The following is a 26,835-nucleotide window of genomic DNA, read 5'->3' as shown; positions in this document are numbered from 1 at the left end:
GTGGTGTTTTTTTACCACCTGCTGTTCGCACGCAGCGTTTGCACCCCACCCAGATCAGTGGTGCTAACGAGCAAATGCAGCATGAACTCACAGAAGCGGTTATTTATACACTACACTACTGATATCTTGATAAGTTCCACATCTAAGACTGGAGCTTCTATGTTTAACAGCGAATAATAATAAAAGATCTCGGAGCCTTCACAGTAGCATCTCCAGCTGTTTTATAAACTTCACTGTAGTTGTTAGTTAATAAGAGGCTTATTTTAAAACCAGGGTAAAAATGCAGTGAGCAGATACTGCCTGCAATGTACTAAAATAAAGTTGTTGTTTTTTGTGTGTGTGTGTGTGTGTGTGTGTGTGTGTGTGTGTGTGTAACACTTAGAGGTGGAAAGTAACGAATTACATTTACTCGCGTTACTGTAATTGAGTAGCTTTTTTGTGTACTAATACTTTTTAAAGTAATTTTTTAAATCTGTAATTTTACTTTTACTTAAGTATATTTTGTTTAAAGTATTGTACTTCGCTACATTTTAAAACACATTAATTACTGAGTAAAAAAAAAAAAAAATCGCTCCCTGGAAACTACGGCAGTAAATAATGGGCAGGAGGGCAAACTGGCGCTAAAATCACAAGAAAGATGCAGACGGACAAAACAGGCGTTAGTGGTGCAGACACCGCTGAAAACGAAACCCCGTCATATTCTGAAGTTTAACTCGAAGGAAATGAAGTGAACCCCTGGCCATATGTATGCTCAATTATGCAGTGTAAGCTGTACTTGCCTAGGAAGACCAAACTAGCAGCTTATAAAATCTCGACGAGACATCCACTCTTCGCAAGAATGTAGAGGTAAGCTAAATAATTGCATCGTTGCATTGGTGGTTAAAATGAAGCTTTGATATGTTAGCAAGAGGTTTTACACAAATTAGCCAAAAAGACAGTGGTTAGGAGTGTGCTATATATATCGTCTGTGATAATATCATAATTTTTGTTTTAATGATGTGCGCGCGCATTTATAGTGCGTTCTTTCACTGTGTGATTCAGTCTCCTAAAATGCATTTAGAATGATCAAAAAATTGAAGATATAGGGGCAGAAAATTCACATATTTATATAATTTCATATATTAAATCAAATTCACACAAAGAAGGCCGTCTTTTCCTCCAAAAATCATCATGAATATATACATACATACATACATACATACATATATAACAGTTCAGTAAACAAGTTAATTAAGAGACTTACGTTTTGGACACCATATTGCCTTTTTAGCTCTATTTCTACAACAGAAAATAATTCCAAACACAGCCACCAAAGCACAGTTTTGCGTCTCTGAGCAACGTGACAGTGTTTCGTTCCTGAATGAATCAACAGTTTAAATGATTCGGTTCAATCGCAATGACTCACTTATTAACAGTGACTTGCTGACACATACTGGCCATTTTAATTTCACATTTAAAGTATCTTTTAATTTTTTTAAATAATTAATTTCTTATCATTTCAAATGAGTATTCAACATTTTATGTCTTGTATATCAAAACATTATTCATGCATTTGTAACTGCAGGTTAAATGCATTCTTGTCCTGCACTAAACAGTGTAATACATCTAAATGCCACTTCCAATGAATCTTCTGCATTTCCTCTGCATTAAAAGATGAGTTTGTTGATACTGATTTGCCTGGTAACAGCCCAAATGTTTTATTATTCTAAATAACTGATTCCTTTAATTAAAAACAACTAGTTTGAGATTAATAGACCTATCCCAGGGGTGTCAAACTCCGTTCCTGGAGGGCCGTAGCCCTGCAGAGTTTAGTTCTAACCCTGCTCCAGCACACATATCGTGTAGTTTTCAAATAAACCTAAATGATTAGATTAGCTGGATCAGGTGTGTCTAATTAGGGTTAAATCTAAACTGTGCAGGACTGTGGCCCTCCAGGAACTGAGTTTGACACCCTTGGCCTGTCCCATTTTGACTCCCTCCCACTGTTAAAATGTAACTAAGTAATTTTTACTCTGAGTAAATTTTAAATGAGCTACTTTTTACTTTTACTTGAGTTGATTTTTAGACTGGTACTTTTACTTGTACTTAAGTAAAATTTCATTAATGTAATGGTACTTTTACTTGAATAGAATATTTTTGTACTCTTTCCACCTCTGATAACACTTCATTTCTTTGACCTGTAACATAACATTTTTTAATTATGGTGTATAGTTGTAGTTAGTGTTGTCATGGTACCAAAATTTCAGTATTCGGTAACCGATACCAGTTCTCGGTACCAATTTCGGTACCAAAGCAAAACACAAAAATATGCTAATTTAAAAAAAAACACACTTTTTATCACTAAAAATAAAACCAATGCCATTCTTTATACTTATTTACAATTGTGTTTAAAGTTTTTCTACAAGTAATAAAAGTAAAAAAAATGATTTGTCTTTTAATTAAGGAAATTTAAACACATTCAATTTCTTGGTAAATAAAGGGAATTTGCTATTAAAATTAAAACATGGAACAAATATTGTGTGATTTTATATTTCTTTAAAAAGTTTTATAAATTTTTTCAACAGTAGTAGCAGTATCACATATATTCTACTAAATAAAAGTAATATTTCTAGCGCAATGCCTTTATGTAAAAATGAACTTTTATTTTGACGGATTACCGTGAATACCTTTAAATTGACACTGGTTTTACTCAAATGAAACGGTAAAATGCTTTTGAAGTGATTCAGAACAGTTCTGGTGATGTTGCTGTATTTATGTCCTCATTACTGCAAGTGTCATGCGCTTCAGTCTATGTAGTAAACAAACCTGCACGTCTCTCCTATTCATTCATTCGCACTGAGATGTGCAGAACACGGATTCATATTTCAACCAACTTTTGCGGCTTAACATTTACAGATACTGGTCCATATGGAGATTTGATTAACTTATGGTAACTTTGACAAATTCTGTGACTCTCCATATTAAAATGTAAGTTTCATTTTCATGACTGGATTTTGAAATCATAGCGCTGTATGCATCAAGAACCGCGTTGACCCGGTACTCTGTATCACTGGTACTTAACAAAACCAGCTACCGTGACATTTTCATTTTTTTAGTACTGACATGGTACCAAAGTACCGGGTCTTTTGACAACACAATATATGGCAGTGACCATATATTTACAAATGAGTAAAATGAGTTTTATCTGTATTTATTTATACATTTGAAGATTTGTATCATTTAACAAATATATTATGCAATGTCATTGTATATACATGTATTGCTGACAGTACCGTGCTACTGCTGCAGTGCTATTTAGAAAATGCCTAATCATTAAAACACAGAGTTTGTTTCCAGTTGTCAGACAGTGAAATGGCCTCCAGAAAGGCCAGCACAGCAGAACGGACCGTTTCTTGAGCTGCAGTACGATTTCGTGGAGCTGCTTTTTATTTGAACCGACCTTGGCTCATTACATGTTGTGTCTGCACTCGTCGTTCCTGCCTCGACACAATCTCTTCTCACACAGCGTCTGAATCACTCTCCTATTTGCGAGCTGGAAACCGGTCTGGTTTCCTCTGTGTGTTGTCACTCAGCGGTGGCAGCGTGATCACGTCTGCGTCTGAAGCGCTTTGTTAGCACCCGTCTCTTCACAGTTCTTATTTTCTGTCTGTCATGTTCTCTCTATCTCTCACATTTCTTTTCCGTCTCTCAGAGTTACCGTATCTCGATTTAGCTTGCCGCATGGGTCACGTTGCGCTCGCCTTCTTATGTGGTGTATTTGTGTCTGCGTGGAGCGCATGTGTGTGTGTGTGTGTGTTTCAGGGCATGTGTGTCATGAGTCTCATGGTGTGTGGGAGTGTGTAACCCTGTCCTCTTTCTCTCAGTGTGTATGGAGCAGTGTGAGAATGCCGCATCTCTCCTGGCCTCTGTGCGAGAGCAGGAGATGCAGTTCGAGCGTCTGACTCGAGCTCTGGAGGAGGAGAGGAGGAGCGTGGGGCCCTCCGGTACCCTACCCCGCCCCCTCCCCACCCTGCAGGTAACGCCCTCCCAGCCAATCACGCAGCAGCAGGGTTCTCCGCATCATCACCCATGCTGCACCACTCTGCACCAATGTTGGCACCTCAAGGAGCATGGCGATTAACCCATCCTTCACCGTTGTTTCTAATGTCACAAGAACCCACTTTTTGCATCCTTTCCTCTTGTCATCATTCACCACCCGCCCTTTGTCGTCATTAAACGCAGCCGTCTGCATCATTCTGCGGTTTATGGCGTCACAGAATACTTTGTTTTAAAGTCACACTTCCCTTGCATGTTTCCTCATGTCGCCAATTTGTTTGCCACCACATAACCATTTTTTTTTTTTTTTTTTTGTGAATGTCACACAAACGCATGTCTGTACGTGTGTCAGTAACCTTTCTGTTTGACTTAGCGGTATGAGAATTCTTCAGCGAAGAGGAATTTCCCCCATTAACTCACTGTCCTCGAGGTGAACGTCTCAGGTATCACTGAAACTTTCTCAACACCAAAACCCCCTTCCTCTGATGCCTGTGAGTGGAGCGATAACCGGTTTTGTGAGATGAGTCTCCCTTGTGTGTAGAGGATGTCAGAAAGCTCTATCTTTATGGTGGCAATTGCTCAATGCGAACATTTCAAGTATCGTCTTAATCTCAGTTTACTTCAGACTAGAAGACTTCTCTGATTGGTTGCATGATTCTACTTAGAAACTGCCCCTCCTTCGAGGGCGTCGACTGTGTGTGTGATTTCAAAAGATCTGAAGGTTTTATTCATGGCTTGATAGATGCATAGACAACTTTTGCTTCTCTTGGCACTCATACATCAGACAAACATAATATCTCAAAATTGGCAGTTCTTCACCTAAATCTATATTCTGTCATTTATACTCTATCTTAGTGTAAAATAACTGTTGTTTTAGTGTTATTTATATAATAATGTAGTATTTAATAATGTTTTGAATTGGCCTTTTTTCATTTCCATTTTAGTTTGAGCAATTTATGTGCTTGTCATTTAAGTATTTTTGTATAACTTCAGTCAGTTGTGAGTTTTTGATTTATTCAGTTAAGTGCCAACATTTCTAATTTTAAGATTTTCATCTCATTTTTTTCTGCTTTTTCAATCACTGAAAATGATAGTTGATCATACTTCAACATTAGAAAAAAAAGCATAGGTTTGGAACGACATGAGGGAGATTAAATGACAATTTTCCTATTTGGGTAAACTATCCCTTTAATAACACCTTTATTTTAATAAGACCGTTATCTTACGGCTTATTTTCTTACATGCAACATGATCTTTTGCAGGATGTCTAGGTTGCACTTTGTGTTAATTCAATTTATAATAATAAATAGGGACTTGATTTTATTTACTAATAAAGACTTTATAGAAATTAATATAAAGCACCATAAATACAGTCCAAACATTCTAGCCACCACTTCAGTAGTTTTAATTTGATTTATTTAATTAAAAAGCTTTCCATCTGTCATAACTCTTAAATGTCATTTGCACTGAATATGGAGCAAGAGAACCACCATTCGACGCTTGTGCAACACATTTTGATGCTCCACATTGTTGTATTCACCACAATGGTACGAATGATACGGAGAACTACAGAAAGATTGAGATCTAGGTATTATCATCACATAAAAGTACCATATGGCTTAAATTGGCGAGTAAATAGTAGAGAGGTTATTTTGTAAATCTTTTCCATTTATTTCTCTAGCACACTTTAACACACAGAGACAGACATGTATGTAAAGATAAGCTGGTCAGCAGTGCTTGGAATGCCGCCATCATATGTATCTGCTCTCTGTTGACATAGTTGTGTAGATTTTAACATGCTGAGCAGGCTCAGGTCCTACCTGCTGACAGGTTCCCACAAGCCCGCCTGTCAGCTAAGATTACCATCTACTTTCACGGCTCCCTCTGTGGACTGGGAATAGTACAGCAGCCCACTTCCCCTGGTTTGTGTGTAGAGAATTTGTGCTTGAAGTGTGAATGGTGCTGCATGCCATTGTCATGTAAAAGCATGAGTAATATTATCTAGTAAAAGTCAATCCTCTTCTCATTCCTGGCAGTCATTTATTCATCCATCATCCATTTCTGCAACATTGTCATGTTTCTCTTATGCAATGGACTCATTAACTTAAGTCATTTGTTCTAAGTGTTGTTCATCCCTATGCATCCTTTGCATGAACATTCATAAGAAAATGTTTATTTGTTAAGGTATTTAATCCGAGGTCCTGCTACAATTTGTGGTCTCTCTGGGTATTCACTGACATGATCACTTGCCACATTGACCGCTTCTCTCTTTTTCGTTGTTGTTTCGGGCTGTTGTAATTTTTCTCTCTCTGTCTCTTTAGAACGGCCGTGTCACTGGTGATGCAGAGTTAGAACGGCTCAAATTAAGCGAGGGATACATAAACGGGACTCAGGTTAGTATGGTGTCCGCAATGGATCCTTTTCCAGTTGTGCAACTAGATTAATAATATGAATACTACTACTACTGCTAATAATATTTTCACAAAAGTGAATTACTTAAGATGGTTTTATTATTATTATTATTATAATAAAATATAGGCCTAAATAATGATTATAGTTATTTTATGTCAGGAAAAAACATTTCGTTTTTTTTGTAAACCCTTTATTCAGGTAAAAAAAGGTAAATTGTGTAAATTAAAATGCTTTCTTGTTCATCTGTTTTATGCTTTGAAAAACAGCTCTTGTCTCTGTTGTTGAACCCTGTGTGTCAGTGTACGTGAAATGTACTCCTGCGCATACCTTCACACTTAATTCACAACTTGTTGTTGTGTTGTCATTACCGTCCACCAGCGAATTCTCCAGATGGTGTGTTTGCGTGAGTGTACACACTTCCTGTTCTTGCCTTATGCTCACTATTGTTCTTTGTTTATGCGTCTGTGCTACAGTACAGGATGTTGGACCCGGGTCATTTTGTTGAGTCGGTCACTGTGGAGGAGGACCCCCGTGAGTCGATGCCAATTATTTCAGTTGAAACCAGTGATGATGGCACCACACGTCGCACTGAGACTACAGTAAGTGTGCAATCTAATTATACTGACAATATTTTGTCAAGTATGAACACTTTGGAAGGATAATGATGGTGCTTCCTCTTATCAGGTAAAGAAGGTCACAAAGACGACTACCACACGAACAGTCATTCCCTCAGTCTCCGACACACTTTCCCTTGATGGCACTGGTTCAGTCACTGGGATGCCAAGTTGTAATACCCCAATGGACCGTGTGTACAGGCCACCGGTTGGCCCCATGGACTACCCCACCGCTACTGTCCCCCGTAACTATCACTATGGACCACCAGGCTATGATGATTTCCGCAGCTACCCTCCTTCTGAAGCCTACACCAGTCTTAGCCGAGGAACACGAATGGATGACCGCTACAGGTCTGTGCCTGTTGCATTTGCATTGTGTGAGAGCGAGCATTGTAGATGTACTAATTAATTTACCTGGTTCTTTCTCTTTAGGCCCGTGGAGGCCTATCGCACGCTGGACTCTGCGTATCGGACCCACAGTCGGCCGCAGTTGGACCCGTACACAGCCCAGCCCCAGGTAGGACGTATGGGCAGTGCTATGGAGATCTCTGGCATACAGAGATTTGTACCAGAGCCATACGGCCTGGAGGATGATCAGAGGAGCCTGGGATATGACGAACCTGATTATGGCATGGGACCAGCCATGCATTACAGCACAATGCCCCGGTTGGCACATGCACATCATGCCCCACCTCCACGCCGGACAGGGTAAGTGTATTCATTTTGACTGGAAAAGGTATTAAAGGAATAGAAAATTATATTTACCCACTTTTTTTTTTTATATATCAGCTTTTGCGTTTCACAGAAGAAGGGAGTAAAAAAAAAGTCAGTCAGCTTGAACCTCTGTTGGTTTTGTGTAGGTCATATGAGGGCACACTGGATGGTGATATGAGTGGAGCTGGTGATATATATTATTGGGGAGGAGGAGCTCCGCTGGCTCAGGGAGAGAGAGGCAGCATGGCATCATTGGACAGCACACTGCGTAAAGGCCCCGTCCCCACAACATGGAGGCAGCCGGAGCTTCCTGAAGTCATCGCTATGCTCAACTACCGCCTGGACCCTGTCAAAAGCAACGCTGCAGCGTACTTGCAACATCTCACTTTTAAGAATGATAAGGTTAGTATGAATGTACACAATGTGCTGGGACAAACGTATATTTAAACGTCAAATCCAATACTGTTCAAAAGTTGGTTTTTAATTAAAAAACAGTATTGCTCAGTAATTGTCATTACTTAAATTTTTTGTGTCACATGATCCTTCAGAAATCCTTCTAATATGCTGATTTGATGATAGTAAAGTTTCTTGAGCAGAATTGTTGAAAGGTTGTTCTGCTTAATATTTTTTTTTACAAACTTTAATGTGCCAAGTTATTTAAATAAAATATTTTTGTAACATTATAAATGTCTTTACTAACTCCTTTGTTGTTAGTCCTTGCTAAATAATAGTATTAATTTAAAAACCTACTCAAGCCAAACTTTTATTCTGATTTGCCTGTGATTTAATCACTTAGTACTGGCTTTTGAGAAGTCACCCAAATGACATGGTGTCTGTGCAGATTCCATGCCCTCAGTCTTTCCTCTCTGTCTCTGCAGGTGAAGTCAGAAGTAAGAAGACTGAAGGGGATCCCTGCCCTCGTGTCCATGCTGGATAACCCAAAGAAGGAGGTGCATTACGCAGCATGCGGAGCACTCAAGAACATCTCATACGGACGAGATCCAGATAACAAGATAGCCATCAAGAACTGTGACGGAATTCCCGCGCTGGTGCGGCTACTGAGGAAGACGAGAGATCAGGACCTTACTGACACCATAACGGGTACAAACGGTTTTTATGCTAGTAAAGTCACAATGAAACAGACTTGCACCGTCTCCACACCGGATGTGAATGGCGTGGTGTAGTGTGATTATCATTATTATCAGTGATGCTATCTACAATGGATGCGACGAAACAAATCCCAGTCAGTAAACTGCTGCCTTGTTAGCAACAAATATTTTTAAATGCTTACTTTGCCACATCCAGTGTAGACGTCACGTCTGGGGTTAGCAACAAATCCATATTTTTAACAAAAAAGAAAAAATATAGGACAGGGACTTATCCATTGGTTGTTGATTGGCTGGAGGCAGATCTGAATGCAGTAAAACGTCATCAGATAAAAATCTGTCGTTTCACTGAGCTTTTGATTTAAAAATTACGAGCTCAAAGGAAAAAACAAAAGGTGCATGGATTGATCATTTACATTTAAGATCAATAACATGCATTTCGAAAATGTGTGTATTTCAACTTTAGTTCTTTCGGTTGTTTTTAATACACTTTGAATTTTATTTAATCATATTTGAATGTAATTTGTAATTTTGTAATTGTTTTTTTTTAAAGGGCATTACATTTGATCGAACAGTGACAGTAAACACGTTTACCTATAAGATTTTGGAATATTTCTGTTTCAGAACTTCATCATACAATCCTGGTAAAATATAATTATCATTTTGACATATTAAGCAGTACAACTGTTTACAATACTAAGAACTATTTCTTGAGCACCAAATCAGCATATTAGAGTGATTTCTGAACAATTATGTGACACTAAAGACTGGAGTAATGGCTGAAATAAGTGACAGAAATAAATTGATTTAAAATATTTAATATAGAAGGGCTATTTAAAAGCTATAATGTTGCAAAATATTGCTTTTTAACTTTATTTTTGATGAAATAGATTCACCTTTAGTAAGCATAAGAGACTTCTGTCAAAAAAAAAAACAAATCATGTTCTGTCAATTAGCATTTTGATGTTACCAACCTGTTTCAGGTGATTCAAGCACAAGGCAAGACAGTTTGTCGCTTACATTTTGTAGTAACTGATGGCTCGTTCTCTCTCAGGCACGCTGTGGAACCTGTCATCTCACGACTCTGTAAAGATGGAGATCGTTGACCACGCGCTGCATGCCCTGTCCGACGAGGTGATGGTTCCTCACTCGGGCTGGGAGAGGGGGAACGAAGGGGGAGAGGAGAGCTGCAAACCCAGACACTTGGAGTGGGAGACGGCACTCACCAACACCACTGGCTGCTTAAGGTCCGTTACATTCATGCATTCGCCAGAAGCTTTTATCCAAAGTGGCTGAGAGTGAATTCAAATGATAATTTTTTCAGCCTGAGAATCAAGAGTAGTTAAGTCAGAGAGAGAGGCGAAGGAAAGTGTTAGGATGTATTGAGGAGGGACAGTTTTATGATTCAGATTAATGAAAGAGGTTAAAGGGAGGAGGGGTGTGCCTCAGTGCTGCTAAAGAATTCCTGTCAAGAAAGTTTGTGTGTGTGTGAGGAAACTGCATTTTATGTCGAAGAAAGGAGTGAAGTGCAAAGGAAATGCTATTGAATTGTGTTTGCGATCAGGAACCTTTGAGGCTGTGAAAGAATCAGGACCAAGTTTGGACAAAAGAGAGAAATGTGATCTTTGAGTCCACTTATTTCCCTTGAGTGCTTCTCTTTGAGAGTGTCCTTCACTTCTCCTACTCGTCTGTTTTTAGAAAGCAGTCGGAGGAATGGTTTTACACTGTGATTACATTTAAGTAGAGCTAACGGTGTCTTGCCTTTATAACCCTCACCGTTCAGCTTTTCAGATGCCATCTGTGTATACACTTGGTTAATATGTTTTAGGTGATGTCCTGGAGCGAAAACTTTCTGTGCGTTCCAAACTTTACCAAACATTAAACCGGCTGTGTCCTAATTAGTTGCATGACGTTTTGCTCTCAGGAATGTGAGCTCGGAGCGGAGCGAGGCCAGGAGGAAGCTGAGGGAGTGCACTGGACTGGTCGACTCGCTCATGTACATCGTCCAGTCACAGATCAACTGTAAAGATGTGGACAACAAGGTAACAACTGGACTTTGACCTTTCTGGATTTGAAAGCTGTACTTTAGTGCGCACTACTCTTTTTATGATAGGGAAGCACATAAGTAGAGCGTTTTAGGGAAGAGCAAAGGGGGAACAAAGCATTGTTGGTCAATTTTATTATTGCATATTGATGCAGTGTTATTATTTGGGTCAGGGAAGGGTTATTTAGAGCTAGTGGTTTTTGTTTTGGGGTTTGACCTTTATTAATATATATAATAATTATTTTGCTATTAAACTCATATACTTATATATTACATACTTCACATATTACTCTTTAGTTAATAGAATAAGTCTCCAATTATTTTATATATTAAAACAAAATTTTGCATTGGTAGCTGTCCTGATAAATTCTCTTACACGGTATCTAATATTTAATCATGTTTATGTCTTTGTGCAGCTGATTGAGAACAGTGTGTGTCTGCTGAGGAATCTGTCCTATCAGGTGCATCGGGAGATACCAGGCTGCGAGCGCTATCAGGAGACGGCTCCTGTCAATCAAGGCCCCGCCCCGTCCCAAAAGGGCGGCTGCTTCAGCTCCCGAAAGGGCAAAGGTGCGTGTCTGATTCATTTAAAGAAAAACACAGGCACTGGCTGTGGGCCGTCATCAATTAAAAGAAGTTAACTTGCTATCTTTGCATTCTAGTGCATGATCTGTGTTGTGTAAACCAAACCAAGAGGCCAGGTCTATTCCTTGTCTTAATCATAGGACACACTTTAAAGTGTGTTAAGCTTGTAAGTTTGATATGTGCCAGATCAAGTTTGTTTACACACGAAGGAGATGCGATGTGCATAACTTTCACACGAGTGTGTGCATTGTGGGTTTGTTGCTGAATAATTGTATGGTGGCTGGGGCACTATTGCAGTTTTTTTTTAATGCCAAAACAGTCCTTTCCTCTCATTTTCTTCTGTATCTGTCTTTTCTGCTTTCAATCCGTACGTCTTTTTATCCTGTAACAGACGAGTGGTTTTCCAAAGGTAAGCTTTACTCTCTTTTTATTTTTTATTTTATTTTCTTTCCTTTTTTTTTTGGAGGGAGTAAAAAGGCTTTGCTTTGCTTTCATGGGAATCACATTTTTTCATCTCACTGTAACCCATCATTAACACTGTTACAGGTCTCAAGGGTGTTTTAGGGGAAAATAATGTTTTTATATATATATATATATATATATATATATATATATATCCCATTTCAGATTCGTTTTATGAGCTGCACTACTTTGGTGAAGTAGAAGGCATTTTAAGGGGACCAGTCACACAAATAAGGTTTTTATTGATCTGAAGGAAGTAGACGTGGAATCATTAACAAGTATCAGATTATGTCGCTGGACACTAAACTCTAGGGCTCCGTTTTAAAGCCTAGTAGGCATCCAGACATATCATGGACAAAAAATCTTTAGCATGAGTTTACAAATCTAACTAGGAAATGTCCTCAAAATCGTTTAGATATTATTTTTGTGTGGCTGGGTGCTCTGTAAAAATGTTTTCTGTAGTTATAACATTTCACTAGTAGCCAACAGAGGATGCCAGAACGCATCATTTCTGATAACTCCATTCTTTATAAACCTTCACTGTTAATCTTTAATCATATAGACCTCTTAAAAGAGAATTGTCTGATTCTTTTAAACTTGCACTTTGTCACCTCTCTATGAAGTCGAATGGTCATTTCATAGGTGTTCACTACTCATTGTGGTGGACTTTATAATGAAAAGTTTGCTTTAGCACAGCCGTTTCAAGCTCAGAATGGACTTTGTTTTGGGCTGATTTTATTTGAAATGACATCACACCAGTTTATTCTTTGACTTGGCTTGAAGTATACTGGGGCTTTAAGTCATCAGTCATTAAAGCACATGGGGTTTTCCTTAGGGAATGAACGTAGCCTCTGCCATAACTGTGTCTGAAGAAGTCTTTGTCCTCTTAAATCACAAATGACATCACAACCATTAAACAGCAGATAAGATTTCTGTGCCACTTCATGTGTCACTACTATATTTCACTTGTTGCTCATGTCGTCTGCTTTGTTCAGGAAAAAAAGAGGATGATGGAACATCAGATACCATTGACATTCCAAAGAGAAGCACACCAGCCAAAGGTACAATGACAGTCTTGTTTCGCTCTGAATGCTTTAATGCTTTTAATGCTTTGTTTAGTTTCCTTCGTATTGTAGTTAAATAATAGATGAAGTAAAGCGTACCGATTGTGTTTTGTAGGTTATGAGTTGCTGTTCCAGCCAGAGGTGGTGCGTGTGTACACTTCTCTCCTGAAAGAGAGCAAGAACCCCTCGGTTCTGGAAGCGGCGGCGGGGGCCGTGCAGAACCTGTGTGCGGGCCGCTGGACTGTGAGTTATAGTCACTTTGAATAGATTTTTGTATGAAGATATGATACCGTATTAGACTTATTCATCATTAAAGGAGCCATATTTTTATTATGTAATTAAAAGCTTGATTTACTATGAAAACCTAATGCAACTTGAACTCTTTAATATAGAAATACAAGCATTTATGGAAGCTAGGCTGTAAAAACAATTTAGTTTACATAAGTGGACATCAGTGGGGAGAAAAGTAAACGAAAGTATCATTTGACCTCTTTTACAATAAATATGCCATATTTATTTATTGATACTGATTGGTTTTCACGTATCCCAAGGGTGATTTAACTATGCCACATGACCATGTAATAACGTTTATTAAATTTGAAAAACATTCAATTAAAGGAGTTAAAGTGGTTTTGTTGTTGTTATAATAATAATAATAATAATAAAATTTTATTTTTGTCATGTTTGAGCAGCTCTTGTCTATCATCATTTATTCCTTTTTAATGTTTGTTTTTTAATCAAGTTTTGTTTTTTAAAATCTGACAGTTTTCTAATTTAACTTCTGTCCTTCTCTCTTCAGTATGGGCGGTACATCAGAGCAGTGGTCAGACAGGAGCATGGCCTGCCGATGATGACCGAGCTGTTGTCTCATGGGAACGACCGTGTGGTCCGAGCCATGTCCGGAGCCTTGAGAAACCTGGCCATTGATGCTCGCAACCGTGAGCTGCTAGGTATGTGAGCAAACATGTAAACGTGTTCATGTCCATTCAGTGTTATTCATATTTAAAAAGCCATATTTGGACAGTCCCAGTGAACGAATCCCAGTGTATTTTCCCCTCTTCCTCTCTCTGTGTAGGGAACCATGCAGTGCCTAACTTGGTGGCCAATCTGCCAGGCGGTGGTCAGAGTCAGCCTGCGCGCGTGCTCTCGGAGGAGACGGTGGTGTCTGTTCTCAGCACTATGGCGGAGGTGGTCGGCTCCAGCGTGGATGCGGCCAAAACCCTGCGCAGCTCCCAGGGCATCGAGAGACTGGTGCTCATCAACAAAGACGGGTATGTATAAGTGATTTTTAAAACTGTCTGGTCAAATTGGAGAAACCTGAAGAGGAACAAGTATTTAACTGCAAATGCCAATCCTCCGCTTTCCCTTATAGCAACCGTTCAGATCGGGAGGTGCGTGGCGCTGGGCAGGTGCTGCAGATCGTGTGGGGCTTCAAAGATCTCCGTCGCACGCTGGAGAAAGATGGCTGGAAGAAAACTGACTTCATGGTGAACCTTAACCCTCCTAACAACAACCGCAGCAATGGAGGATACGAGGACAGCACCCTGCCGCTAATAGACCGGGGTAAGACACACACACAAACACATTCCTGCTGAATGCTCTTTAGTGTGTTAATGCAACAAACATCTCAGTGTTTTTTGTGATCTGACTTTGTTTGGGTCTCTTTGTTAGGGGGCAAACAGGACCGAGACATGATTCCTCTTAATGACATGGGACCAGGTAAAAAAACACATACTTTATTCTCATAGATTGTAGCTGCGTCCCAAATGACACACTATACACTATGCACTCGTACACTATTTACTCAACCATGTAGTGCATGAATTATATAAGGATGTTTTGTCATTCATAATCAGAGCTTGATAGCCCCTCCACCTTCGCTACGTAATTAAAGCTGTGACAGATGAGTGTATGAAGTGTGTCCAACATTCCACACTTCATTTTTGCGGTTATTTAAGTGCACCATCCGCGTGTTTACATCCGCGAGTGCACTCTTTTTCTTTTTGGAATTTTCAGTGTGAATGCACTATTTATACTAAAAACATCATAGAATAGTGCATAAGTACAGGATCTGGGACGCACCTAATGGTTATATACAGTGTTAAAAATGACATTTTAGCCATATTTTCAAATGGTGGATTAGGTTTTCATTGTCACATGATCCTTCAGAAATCATTCTAATATGCTGATTTTAACATAATTTTGGAAAAAAAAAAAGAAATGGTAAACACAGTGTTACAGATGATCACTTTTGCTGAATACAAGTGTGACTTTCTTGAGGGGAAAAAAGTATTTTTAATACTTAAAATGCTTTTTATCTGTGATGCCAGACGCTTACTCTACGCTAGACCAGAGAGGACGGAGAAACACTTTAGACGACACTCTGGATCGCTCTGACAGAGAGGCACCTCAGGTAACACACCCCTGCAAGGGAACATCCACCCACACATCAAACTTGTTCTCACTAAACTTCCCTCACAAACAATTCAGCACACCAGACTCCCAAAACTCACACACTACACAACCTGAAACCTGTTATTAACCTGCTGTGATTTCACTAATAATACTAGGAGGGGTCTCACCTCAACTAACTCTCACACACCTCTCTCCCTCCCATTGTCACTCACCTCTTCTTCAATGCCTTTCCCTTTCTTTTATCCTCTCTCTCTCTCTCTTTCTCTTTGACTCTCAGGGAGGAATGTATGGGGAGAGGCGGGGCTCTTTGCCTCTGTTGGACTCTTATGATGGTTAGGCCACTCCCCCTCCCCCCCACTCAGTGCATGAGCACGCATGGTATGTGTGTCCACCTTCTGCATGGCCTTCATGTGGATATTTAAGTGTATGTGTGCTGCTCAGTGTATTTGTGGTTCTAACCCTCATTAACTTTATTTTGTTATTCTGAACTTGAGTGGAAATGGTTTTCACTAATTTCTGTAAATCTCGTCCAGTGTTGGAGAAGCTTCTTTAAAATTGGAAAGCTTTAGTTTCACAGTAGTTGAATTAAGCTACAACTACTGAAATGCAGTTAGGCATGCAAGCTGTTTATTAAAATGAATTAATTTATCGTAATGGATTTTTAGAACTTAATTATGGCCCCAGTAGTAAAAATTATCTCATACAAAAATAATAATGTCAAATAGGAAGACAGGTTTAAGTTGCACAAAAATGTACATAAAAAATAAAAATAGTGACCGCTACACGTGTGTGTGTGTGTGTGTGTAAATTAGTATTTTCAAATGATTAATCACATCCAAAATAAGTTTTGTTTTCATAATGTATGTATGCTGTGTATATTTGTGTGTGTGTGTGTGTGTGTGTGTGTGTGTGTGTGTGTGTGTGTGTGTGTATGTGTGTATATATATATATATATATAAACACACACATGTATATATTTAAGAAAAAAAATTTTATATTAAATATTTTTATATATAATATAAATTATATGAATATAAATATATGCATGTAAATATTTTCAAAATATTTAATGTGTATTTGTATATACATAATAAATATACACAGTACACATTATGTAAACAACTTATTTTGGATGTGATTTAACAATGATTAATCCTTTGACCGCATTAATAAAAATGTGCATGCACGCACATATATAAATATATATATTTCTTTTGTGAAACATTTAACTACTAAAGTCGAGGTAAAATGGATTCCAATTGTAATTTTCTTTTTTTCAGTTGGAGCCATTTATCTGGTGCAAAAACAAGGATATCTAATGGGATAACAGCTTTAAATTCAAATGAATGGTCCTGTGACTTATAGTCCGGTGCGACTTATTTATCAAAATTAATTTGACATGAACCCAGAGAAATGAACCAAGAGAAAACATTACCATCTCCAGCCGCGAGAGGGCACTCTATGCTGCTCAGTGCTCCTGTAGCCTACCAAAGAAAGCTTAGAGCGCCCTCTCGTGGCTGGAGACGGTAATGTTTTCTCTTAGTTCTAAATAAATGCGACTTATAGTCCAGTGCGACTTGTTTTTTTCCTCGTCATGACGTATTTTTGGACTGATGCGACTTATACTCAGGTGCGACTTATAGTCCGAAAAATACGGTAAACAAATTTACAATGAACAACTAAAGCAAAAAAAAAAAAACTGAATAGTCAATATTTCACCTGTTTTTTGTTTTTTTTTATGTATTCTTGTATTGATTTTTTTTCATTAGAGCTCTAATTAATCTGGTGTTGAAACAAACGACTGAAAAGTACATTAAATAAAAAATATTTTCAGAAAACAGCTCAGCCAGTGTCACGTTCCATTAGTAGTGTTGCTACTTTAGTTTCTCCCCAACACTGATCTCTTCCTCTTATGTGTCCACTCTGGTCACATGACTGATGTTTCAGTGGTTGTATCCGTCATCACTTTGGCACATAAAATGGCTGATGTGAATTGTGTAATGCACACAAATTCCCATCTCAGCTGTCTGATGACACATTACTGAATCATTTTCCTTTATCAATGTAAGCGAGTACCACGTCTGACCTTCATGTCTCATCCTGTTTCTGTCCACAGAAAAACTGATCGTGTGCATCACCCGCCGTGAGTTTCCTCCTCCTGCCTACTGTCCCTGCTGAGCCTCTGATCTCATCACTTACGGGACCATAGCCACTAATTGCAATGACCCTTCTGTAGTTTACTCCATTCTCATGTTGTCACTCTCCTGCTTTCATTGAGTTCAATGTGATTGAGAACAGCCACTACGTCAAACAGACTCTTTTTATGTCAAATAATGGAAACACTAGGGACTACAAGCTCTATTTAGCTTTATAAATCATTTCCTTTTTATTTTTTGCTTCTGCATCTATTAGAACATTAGTATAGTACAGCATTGGTGTTTTGATTATTTTGCTTCATCCTGCTTTGTGGTTCACATTGATAAAAATGTAATGCCAAATTGCATCAGTCATATGCAGCCTGCAGAAAATAATGTATATAGAGTTTTTCGGTAAATTTTGTGTCTTGTTGATAAATTGCAACAGGCATGAGGCCTATTTTTTGTCATTTTCTGAAAGCACTAGATGACCACCAATTCTCCTTAAGTTATCCATCTGTGGTCTTGTGGAGTGTTGGGTCTCTAGGAAGTGGTTGTGCACATATTGATGAAGCATCACAAAAGATGCAGAGGGATATTTGATTGGGAGATCTGTTTTTGTTGTTTGTTTTTTAAACCAGTAGCATTCAAGAAAGTTCTCTAGCCGTAGGCAAGTATAATTATTCATTCAGCTGTCAAATTTGCAAAGCATTCCAGAGTGGGAAAGCTGATTTGGGATGATATTTCCCCCCCTTTGTTTTGTCTTAAAATGGTCACTGACAACGATTAGCTTCTGTGTGGGAACTCGAGAGTTCCTCACTATTCATTTAGAAGTACAATTAAATGACCACAAAAGAGAAGATAAAAAAAAAGCCTTTAACTCAGAGACAAATGGTAGCCCTGGTCTTGGATCTGTCTAAATGTAAATGAATGTGTAAATATGACCGTGTCTCACAAATCCACTCTGCATACTTGGAGTGCCTCACTTGCTCAGCGCGTCGTTTGTGTTGAGCGGTGAACAGGGACGTTTGGTTTCAGTGCCTGTCTGTGTAGAGCGTGAACGAGTGTACATTTGAGGATGTATATGCATTTTTTTTTTTTCTGAGATCCATAAGTACAGTGCTCGTTTCTTAGACTGCATAATTAAAAATGCACAGTAAGTCTGTTGTAGATATTTACTGAATGGAAACTTTGGCACCGGGGCAATGGATGTTTTTTATTTTTTATTTTTATTCCTTTTTAATTCCCTGGATCTGCCAATCCGCAGTCCAATCCTTCGAGACGCTAGAGTCAGTAAAGGAAAGGTTGGCTGTTGACTGTGTGGATGTGAGCCAGAAGTCCGAGTCTTGATACAGGAGGCTGTTCACAAGTTTGAGGAATCAATCGATTGATCAGTGTTGAGGGAGGCAGATAAATAAATCTTTTAATTACAAGAAAATTGCATCTCTTTGAGGCAGGATTTAGCTAGATTTTGATTCTAGCTTGATGAGATAAGATGGATAAAAAAGCACATTTTACTAAATATACCAGAGAATATTTGTTAATTTTAATTATTTTGTTTTCTTGGTTTTTGTTCTGTTGCTATTTCTTTTCTATATTTTATGATTAGGGCTGATGTTGTTTTCGGGGGTGTTGTGGGTGAATGCATATGCAATCAGTTTTATTTTTTAAATAAATGCATTTATGGTTTATATCTTTTAATTAAAGACGAAAGGAAAAACTATTTGTGTCGTACTGTCGGTTGACATGTTTCTGCAACACTAACATGTGGATCTTGATTCATAATTCCTATATTTCAACACTTTACCTTTGGTCTTAACTGTTGCACCTTTCTCTCATGGATTGAAAATGTAACTTAGCAATACTGTTTTTTTTTGTTTTGTTTTGTTTTTTTTTTAATAAAAGAATGATTTTTTTTCCAGAGTTATAACAGTGAATTTTTGTATGGTTCAAAGAGTGTTTTATATCAGTATAATGAAGTAATTGAGAAATGTAATATGTTTTACCAAATACAGGCTATCTGCTTACAGAGAAATATGTTTGATACACATGGCATCATTATTGAATTTATTAAACTTAATAAGAGTTACAAAACAAACAAAAAAACCTAGTCAAGACAGTGTGAACTAAATCTGCTAGTTGTCATCTTAAATTACTTCAGTAAACCAGTGGTTTACAACAAGCTTTTTCCTGAATCTTGTCCACAGCAATGTTCCCATCCCTTTATACCAAAGCATTAACATGAGTTTTCAAGTTATCTTATAATGTCTACCTAATATTTTGTGCTTGGCATAACTAGACACACTTTTATGAGAATGCTACATGGCCTTTCTAAATCTATACATCACGTTTCTTAAAATTAGGCTACTTCCTATGCCCAGGGATTATTATTTTTATTTGATTTTTTTTTTTAATTAAGAAAAAATATGTTTGTTTTATTTGGTAGTTGTGGCTGATAATGAAGCTCATTTTGCCCTATTTTAAGCTTTAGTGAGCACCCCCTGCTCAGAACTACCAATACAACCCTAATCGAAGAGAGCTTTTAAATCAATAAATGCAGTTGAGATGTCAGTCAGATAGTCTTTTTTTTTTAATGAAATGTCTTATTTGATTAATCTTCGTCAGATTTCAGTTGCACAAGTAAACGAGAACAAAATCATGAAACTCCTGGTGTTTTTAACGGATCGTTTGAATGATTATTAATTCAACAGACTCACCCATAGCGCCATCTAGTGGTGTGTCGGTGCAGGCGGAGCCACTGAACAAATCAGTGAGTGAATCATTCTGGTGAACTGATTCAAAAGATTCGCGTGACTGCAAGATGATGAGTGGAGCTTGACTTCAGATGATTTGTGATGCAGCGGCTCACGTGTCTTACGGATCACCTGTGTTTGCGTATGTTACATTGTTTGTGTCTATATTGGATTATAAAACGGTGTCGTTTTAGCAAGTTTGAAGAACAACGTGCACTTAGCGTTTGAAAACAAGGCAGTATTAATAACCGATAAATCCTCGCGATATCAGGCTCAGTTGACCTTAAGAGTTTGAAAATATGGCTGAGCTAGCCTTTCTTTGCCATTTAATACCAAACAACATAAATCCGTTGAACTGAGATCACAATTACCTGACGTTAAATCACAGGTCGGTCTGTCCTATCTAAAAAAAAACAAATTAATATCAACAGTTGGATCTGAATTAATAACACATAGCAAGTAAATCTTATCTTGCAAATTTGAAGAAAGCTGTTATTTCTGGATGGTTAACTTTTAACTGTTGTTTTGGAGTTTCTAAATGTGTTTTAGTCTGAAGTTGCTACCAGCATGTGGCGGTATCAGCATCCAGACTTTGCAGTATTCCTGCTTGGAGAACTTCAGAAGCAGCAGCAGCAGGGAAGCGTCTTCTGCGACACACTTCTGCAGACCGACGGTAAGAGATCAGAGGTCTTCTGTTGAAGATGGCCAGCTCTGGGTCTGTGTCACTGGAAAGAGCTGTCAACTCTACAACGAGCACCTTGTAAACAAATCATATACAGACCCTGATTATGTCAATGCTATGATTTCCAATTTGTATCACAGACATTAATAAGCTGGCCATAAAGACATAAGTTATTGAAAAATGTGTAATATAAATTAAATTAAATGAACTTTTTTTTTTTTTTTTTTTTACAAAGTAATATGTTAGTAGTGTTTGAATGCTCCTGATGCAACATTAATAAAAGTTCCAATAATATTTACATTTATTTGATTTGATTTTTTTTTTTTTGGCAGTTGATTTGTTTGCTCAGATTTTTTTGTAATTCAAAAACATTTAAAATTTGACATTTTAAGAAATGGAAAAAATAGCCTTTTGTTAGGGGTAAAGAATAATTTGGTTTCTGAGCAGTTATTTTACACAATATTTAACTTTTTTTGTTTCATGGGAATCTATAGACTTCCGCTGCCTGTAATGTTGTATTTGACAAATCTTTTTTTTTTTCTATGCTTTCCTTTTCTTTAAAAAAATCTTTTCATCTCTTCAGGTGTGTGTGTTCCAGCTCACAGTTGTGTGTTAGCTGCTCTAAGCCCTGTCCTGTCAAGAGTCCTTTCCACTTCCCCTGCTCCACAGGCAGGGCAGAACAGGCTTCTCAGCCTCGAGGCTGTAGGATCTCATGCCTTACTAAAGCTAGTTAAGTTCCTGTACACAGGGGAAATGGAGATCAAGAGTCAGAGCGAACATGAGGAGGTAATGACTGCCTCCTTAAGACTTGGACTTAAAAACCTTTTTGAAAAGAAGAGAGTGTACATGGAAAGAGGAGTTGAGGATGTTGTGAGACATTGGAGAGAGATTGGTGTACAGACAGAAGATGTGTATAGCCAGGAAAGTGAAATCGTTTCTGAGCAATTAAGGATACAGAGCAGTACTCTTCCAGTGCAAGCTTGTGGTTTACTGGAAGCTGATTTGTCATCAATGTCATTACTTGATGAAGCTAGTTCAACTGCAGCTTTTAATCGGACCAGTAATGCCATTATTCCTTCCCTCGCCGTCGTGACAGAAGCATCTGTAATAAATCATCAGAAAACAAAGTCTAAGAAGAGGTGGAAAATGGCAAAGAGAGAAAGCCAGTTTAAAAGATTAACTCGCCAACAAATGAATGTTTCGGGCAAAAACTTCCAGAAACTTTTAGAGGTAGATAACAGGCAAAAAAGTGCTACTGCTGAACAGAAGGAGGCCAAATTGGACCAACTTAAAGTTAGGATAAAACTGAGGAGGAGCGGAGCTTGCTGGGAGAGCAACCTTCTCGTTTCTGTCCAAGGTGAGAGCGAGAAGAACCCAGAAGAAATGAAAGAGTGTGGACTTCAAACTCAGGTAAGGATTTATCTTTAAATCTAAATTTAGAACACAATTTAGACAAATAAAACATAGTTTATATGGATATATTGACATAGATAATAAACACCCTGAAATCATCCATCCTGAAAAAAAACATGCTTAACATATATATATATATATATATAAGCAAACTGTCTTTTCAATATTTTCTCGTGTTCATTTCACAAATTTTTTTTTCTTACTAAAGAGCTGCCCTGCTAGTGTAGTTCCTGGTCAAAGTCTTGAAACTCTCACCCCACCGACGGATCTGACTATTTCACCCTCCTATTCTTCCTCGCATGCCTCTTCAGATAAATGTCTCCATACTCCACACCACATTTCTATCTCCCCCCCTTTGGAAATACCAACTTTATCTTCAAGCCCTCCCCAAGCAGATGAATCTGATGAACATATTGCAAAGATGTTGGATGATATGTTGATGGATTTAAACATCCTGCCATTGATGCCAATAGACAGAAATTTGGATGAGCAAGAGCAGCTAGGTCTTCTTCAGGATCCGAAAGGTCAGCAGAGGGCTGCTGAGGCCTCTGCTCAAGGTGCTTGTGTTTTTATGCAAAGCTGTGAGCCAGAGATGAGGGGATCTGATGTTAGCAAGACAGCAGTACCAGCTGGGTCACCAGGACCAAGACATGAAGGTAATAAAGCATCATCTTAAAATGTCTTGGGTTTGTGGTTCTTTAGACCATGCATGTGCACATTCATTGTCTTGTGATGCTCCCAGCTTTCTTTCTCATGGTTTTAGTATAGCACTTAGATTCATCAAACATCCCACATTCTCAGCTCTGTACTCTTCCCATGCTTATTTAACCCAAACAGTGCCTTAGTCTATGGGTCAATGAAAAATAAGACTGCCCATGATAAATATATATATATATATATATATATATATATATATATATATATATGTATATATATATACAAATAATCTGGCTTAAAACACTAGTGCAAAAATCTGATTTCATGTTGGTTTAGTTAAAAAAAACAAAAACACATTTTTAATGAAATGTCCTATGGTGCAACCATCATATATTAACACTTAATGCTTTAAAAGGCAAAAAACCTGTCATCATGGTTTATAATGCATAAATATGATATTTATGGTATTCTCTTGATATTCTCATGATTTTTTATGACTGTTTTGATTTGCGTATTTGAGTTGATTTTGTAGCCTATATTCGTTTTTTTTTTTAAAATATTACTACACATTAAAGCAATTTTGTTCATATATCTTTTCTAAGATATAATAATAATAACAATAATAATAATAATAGTATTCTCTTCATTATATCAGGACAGTTGTATAACCTTGACTTTTTGGTCCCAAAAATATGTTTTAACTTATTTAAAATATAATAATTTTATATATATATATATATATATATGTATATATATATATGTATGTATGTCATCGAGTGCTTTATTCCTGACTGTACTCCTTGTTTTCTAGACCACTCAGGCTTACAAAATCAGTCAAGATCCAATACACTCGTGATTCAGACACCTGGACAGGACGACTTGAACAAAGATAAGAATCTGGCAGGTGGGGCAAGAAACCCCACCCCCTTGCTGTTAGAAGACCTGTTTTTAACCCCAAAAGCCCCAGCTGCCCCAGCTAACCCTTCTCCGGCCGAGGGTGAAATGCCAAGCCTTGGTTTGACCAGCACACTGGATGACAGGCCAGAATTCAAACTACTACGATGCCTTTCCCCCCTTGAATCAGATAAGGGAGACAGTGATGTTCCTACACAAGAACCACCACACAGACAGGACCTAGAAATACAAAACCTTCCCTTGTGGCTTTCTGAAGCACCACTGAAATTGGACTTCCCTCTAAGCTCGATGATTGATTCCTCCTACCCACATCCACAGCCTGACCTCATCGCCTGCCAAAATCGATCGTGCCCTGACCCTGCAGAAAAGCAAGAATCGAAGACTTCCTTTTTACAAAATGAGTTGATGAGTAGGAGTAGTACAAACACCATTCGGCATGATGTGAAAGATGCTAGTGAGCACCCGAAGCAGAGAAAGACGAGAAGACGGAGGCTTGCAACTCAAAAGTCAGAAGTGAATGGGGATACAAAGTTTCAAAAGCTAGAAAATCAGGATCAGGTTCAACCGAGGATATCAAAGTGTGATGATCCCCGCTGTGAAGAGATCAAGCCATCAACTTCTAACGCACGTAGAGTCAGTACCCGCATAATCAATGCGAACAGAAAAGCAACTGCAGGTGTGAAGAGAAAAAAAGAAATGTCTTCACCTATCAGTAAGAAAATGCCTTCGTTGAACGCTGACCGTGAACAACCAAAATACACTGGTATTGTAAAACGTGGTCGTGGTAGACCCCCTAAGTCTAAAAACACCACTCTAGCTCACATGTGCAACAGTGCAGAGAAATTGCCCGCTTCAAGACAAGATGATAGTGAAGTAGAAAAAACTAAGAAAGACAGTGATATTGAGCAGGGTAATAAGCAACAACCAAATACACAGCAGGAGAAAGACTCAACAGAAATGGAAGAAGCAGATGCTAATGGCAATTTTGCACAGACGACGCTGAATTCTCACTTAAAATATGCTGGTCAGGCAAAAGGACAAAGAATCATTGATCAAATTTTCCATCAGACTCTTCCAAGTATTGAAAGCCTCGCTTGTAAGAGTTCTCTGAATACTGATCAGCCGCTAACATCTAGCCTACGAGACACCTCTTTTAGCCTTCAAATATTCCAAGGAGGTAACAGTGAAGACGAGTGTAGTAAATTAATGATGAATAGCAGTGAAGTGCTCAATAAGCAGAAAAAAGCAGAGACATCTCTGCTGATGAACGAGAATAAAGACATGGAGGTATCTGACAAGCACGTAGGGTCACCTACAAGTGACCGACAAGTCGATGTGTTACAGAATAATGATTCCCAAAACGAGATGGGAAAAGACATTCAGGACCAGATGACCGAGATTTCTGTGCCGTTAACATCTGAGGAGGACGTAATGAAGGAAATGATGATCCCGGCTGATGATATCGATGATGCTGATCATCCCAAGTCGCCCACAGAGAAAGACTGTGATGGTTCTACCAATCACCAATCACTGACAATGATGGAGGGAATAGAAATGAATTTCAGTATGAATCCTGATCGTACACCAGCAAAACATCTCCGAGATGAACAAAACCTGGAAGATACAGTTTCTAATGAGACATCAGACATGGACAAAGGTGTTCAGGAAGCATGTGGTGTTAATACCCAGGATGTTAGCTGTATAGGAAGAAACAAAGAGGTTCAGATGATTGAAGAAACTAAGGAGGGAGAAGAAACTGAATTTCTGAGGGCAACTGAGCTTGTGGAGGCTTCTTTGGATGATAGGTGTTTGGAAACCACCAATGGCTGGGATGATGATGATGAAATTAATGAAGAGGGGGACCAGTACAGTGCTGGGAAGACTGGTGAACAGACCCTACTGGAGGAAGACAAATTGAGTAAAGGACACATTAGGAGTGCTGGTATTGCAGATAATGCATCAAACAGAGGTAAAATGGCTAAACGTTGAATTCTAACGCAACATTTTTTATACTCCTGTTATCAATAATCCATATTCCTGATTTCTCTTTTGTCCTCATAGATCTGACACTGAGACAAACAGAAGAAATAATATGCAGAGATGCTCCTTCTGTCCAGACTGAAGTATCGCTTCAGTCAAACTATCAAAGCCCCAGAGTGCGCAGTGAGAATATCTCAGCGGTGACGTCCAGTTCAGAATCATCCGATGAAGAAGATATTGACGTAGATGTTGTCGATGAGTCTGTAGATGATCCGTTAGGGTTTTTGGCAGCTAGACAGTTTGTCACACTGGCTATTGAGTGTCTAATGGAGCAAGAGGATGAGGTGGATGCCACTGAAGAAGAGGAGGTAGATGTCACTGGAGAAGAGACAGAATAAATTTTTATGTTCATGTTGAGAATACATGTTTAGCATTTTGAAATCAATAGCAGATGTATAAACCAAGTTCTTAACCCAAGGTTTAATATATCAAATGGTGAGATTTTTTTTTTTTTTGTCAATATGACATTACTTATGTGAATAAGCCTATAAATTCATTGTTTATTTTGGATTGTCTCATACAAGTATAAAGTTACATATTAAAATTATGTAAATTAAAATCAATTTATATAAGTTCACATTACACTTTTGTACGTGTGCTTTATTTAAAATATATCACAATACCTATTTGGTTTTTAATTTTATTTTATCTGACTTTGTGTGTATCTTTATTTCTTAAATTAAATAATTGAGCAAGTATATAGCATAAAATTGCTTTCCGATGTGAAAATCTTAAATTCCTTTGAAATATTAGGAAATTTGAAAGAATGTGGTAGTATTCTATTGGCAC

The 26,835-nt window shown here is 38.1% G+C and overlaps 2 protein-coding genes across 7 annotated transcripts in view; both read left to right on the top strand.

The window, feature by feature from the left end:
- The window catches only part of ctnnd1 (catenin (cadherin-associated protein), delta 1), a 31,559-nt gene extending 12,250 nt beyond the window's left edge, over nucleotides 1–19,309 (top strand). For 2 of the 6 annotated variants that reach the window (XM_059554436.1, XM_059554437.1), the window contains exons 2-20: nucleotides 3,864–4,015; nucleotides 6,357–6,428; nucleotides 6,921–7,046; nucleotides 7,132–7,412; nucleotides 7,494–7,769; nucleotides 7,922–8,177; nucleotides 8,654–8,876; nucleotides 9,936–10,128; nucleotides 10,806–10,923; nucleotides 11,342–11,495; nucleotides 11,902–11,919; nucleotides 12,968–13,033; nucleotides 13,152–13,279; nucleotides 13,836–13,986; nucleotides 14,112–14,307; nucleotides 14,409–14,599; nucleotides 14,708–14,755; nucleotides 15,367–15,449; nucleotides 15,729–15,829. In XM_059554436.1, the coding sequence (XP_059410419.1) occupies nucleotides 3,869–4,015; nucleotides 6,357–6,428; nucleotides 6,921–7,046; nucleotides 7,132–7,412; nucleotides 7,494–7,769; nucleotides 7,922–8,177; nucleotides 8,654–8,876; nucleotides 9,936–10,128; nucleotides 10,806–10,923; nucleotides 11,342–11,495; nucleotides 11,902–11,919; nucleotides 12,968–13,033; nucleotides 13,152–13,279; nucleotides 13,836–13,986; nucleotides 14,112–14,307; nucleotides 14,409–14,599; nucleotides 14,708–14,755; nucleotides 15,367–15,449; nucleotides 15,729–15,788 (2,787 nt within the window). In that variant the 5' untranslated portion in view covers nucleotides 3,864–3,868 and the 3' untranslated portion in view covers nucleotides 15,789–15,829. Of the gene's footprint in view, nucleotides 1–3,863; nucleotides 4,016–6,356; nucleotides 6,429–6,920; nucleotides 7,047–7,131; nucleotides 7,413–7,493; nucleotides 7,770–7,921; nucleotides 8,178–8,653; nucleotides 8,877–9,935; nucleotides 10,129–10,805; nucleotides 10,924–11,341; nucleotides 11,496–11,901; nucleotides 11,920–12,967; nucleotides 13,034–13,151; nucleotides 13,280–13,835; nucleotides 13,987–14,111; nucleotides 14,308–14,408; nucleotides 14,600–14,707; nucleotides 14,756–15,366; nucleotides 15,450–15,728; nucleotides 15,830–17,567 lie in introns of those variants that run through there. The other 4 variants (XM_059554442.1, XM_059554441.1, XM_059554439.1 and 1 more) reach the window with 3 other exon arrangements.
- Nucleotides 19,310–20,321: 1,012 nt separating this feature from the next.
- LOC132143853 (uncharacterized) lies at nucleotides 20,322–26,628 on the top strand. Its single transcript, XM_059554435.1, has 5 exons — nucleotides 20,322–21,012; nucleotides 21,605–22,431; nucleotides 22,643–23,090; nucleotides 23,903–25,975; nucleotides 26,068–26,628. The coding sequence occupies exons 1-5, from the start codon at nucleotides 20,907–20,909 to the stop codon at nucleotides 26,382–26,384; spliced, it is 3,771 nt and encodes a 1,256-aa protein (XP_059410418.1). The 5' UTR covers nucleotides 20,322–20,906; the 3' UTR covers nucleotides 26,385–26,628.
- The last annotated feature ends 207 nt before the right edge of the window (nucleotides 26,629–26,835 follow it).

Source organism: Carassius carassius, chromosome 7, assembly GCF_963082965.1.
Source record: "Carassius carassius chromosome 7, fCarCar2.1, whole genome shotgun sequence".
NCBI classification, from domain to species: Eukaryota; Metazoa; Chordata; class Actinopteri; order Cypriniformes; family Cyprinidae; genus Carassius; species Carassius carassius.
Note: the sequence above shows the minus strand (reverse complement) of the source record. Positions and strands in the feature narration are given on the sequence as shown.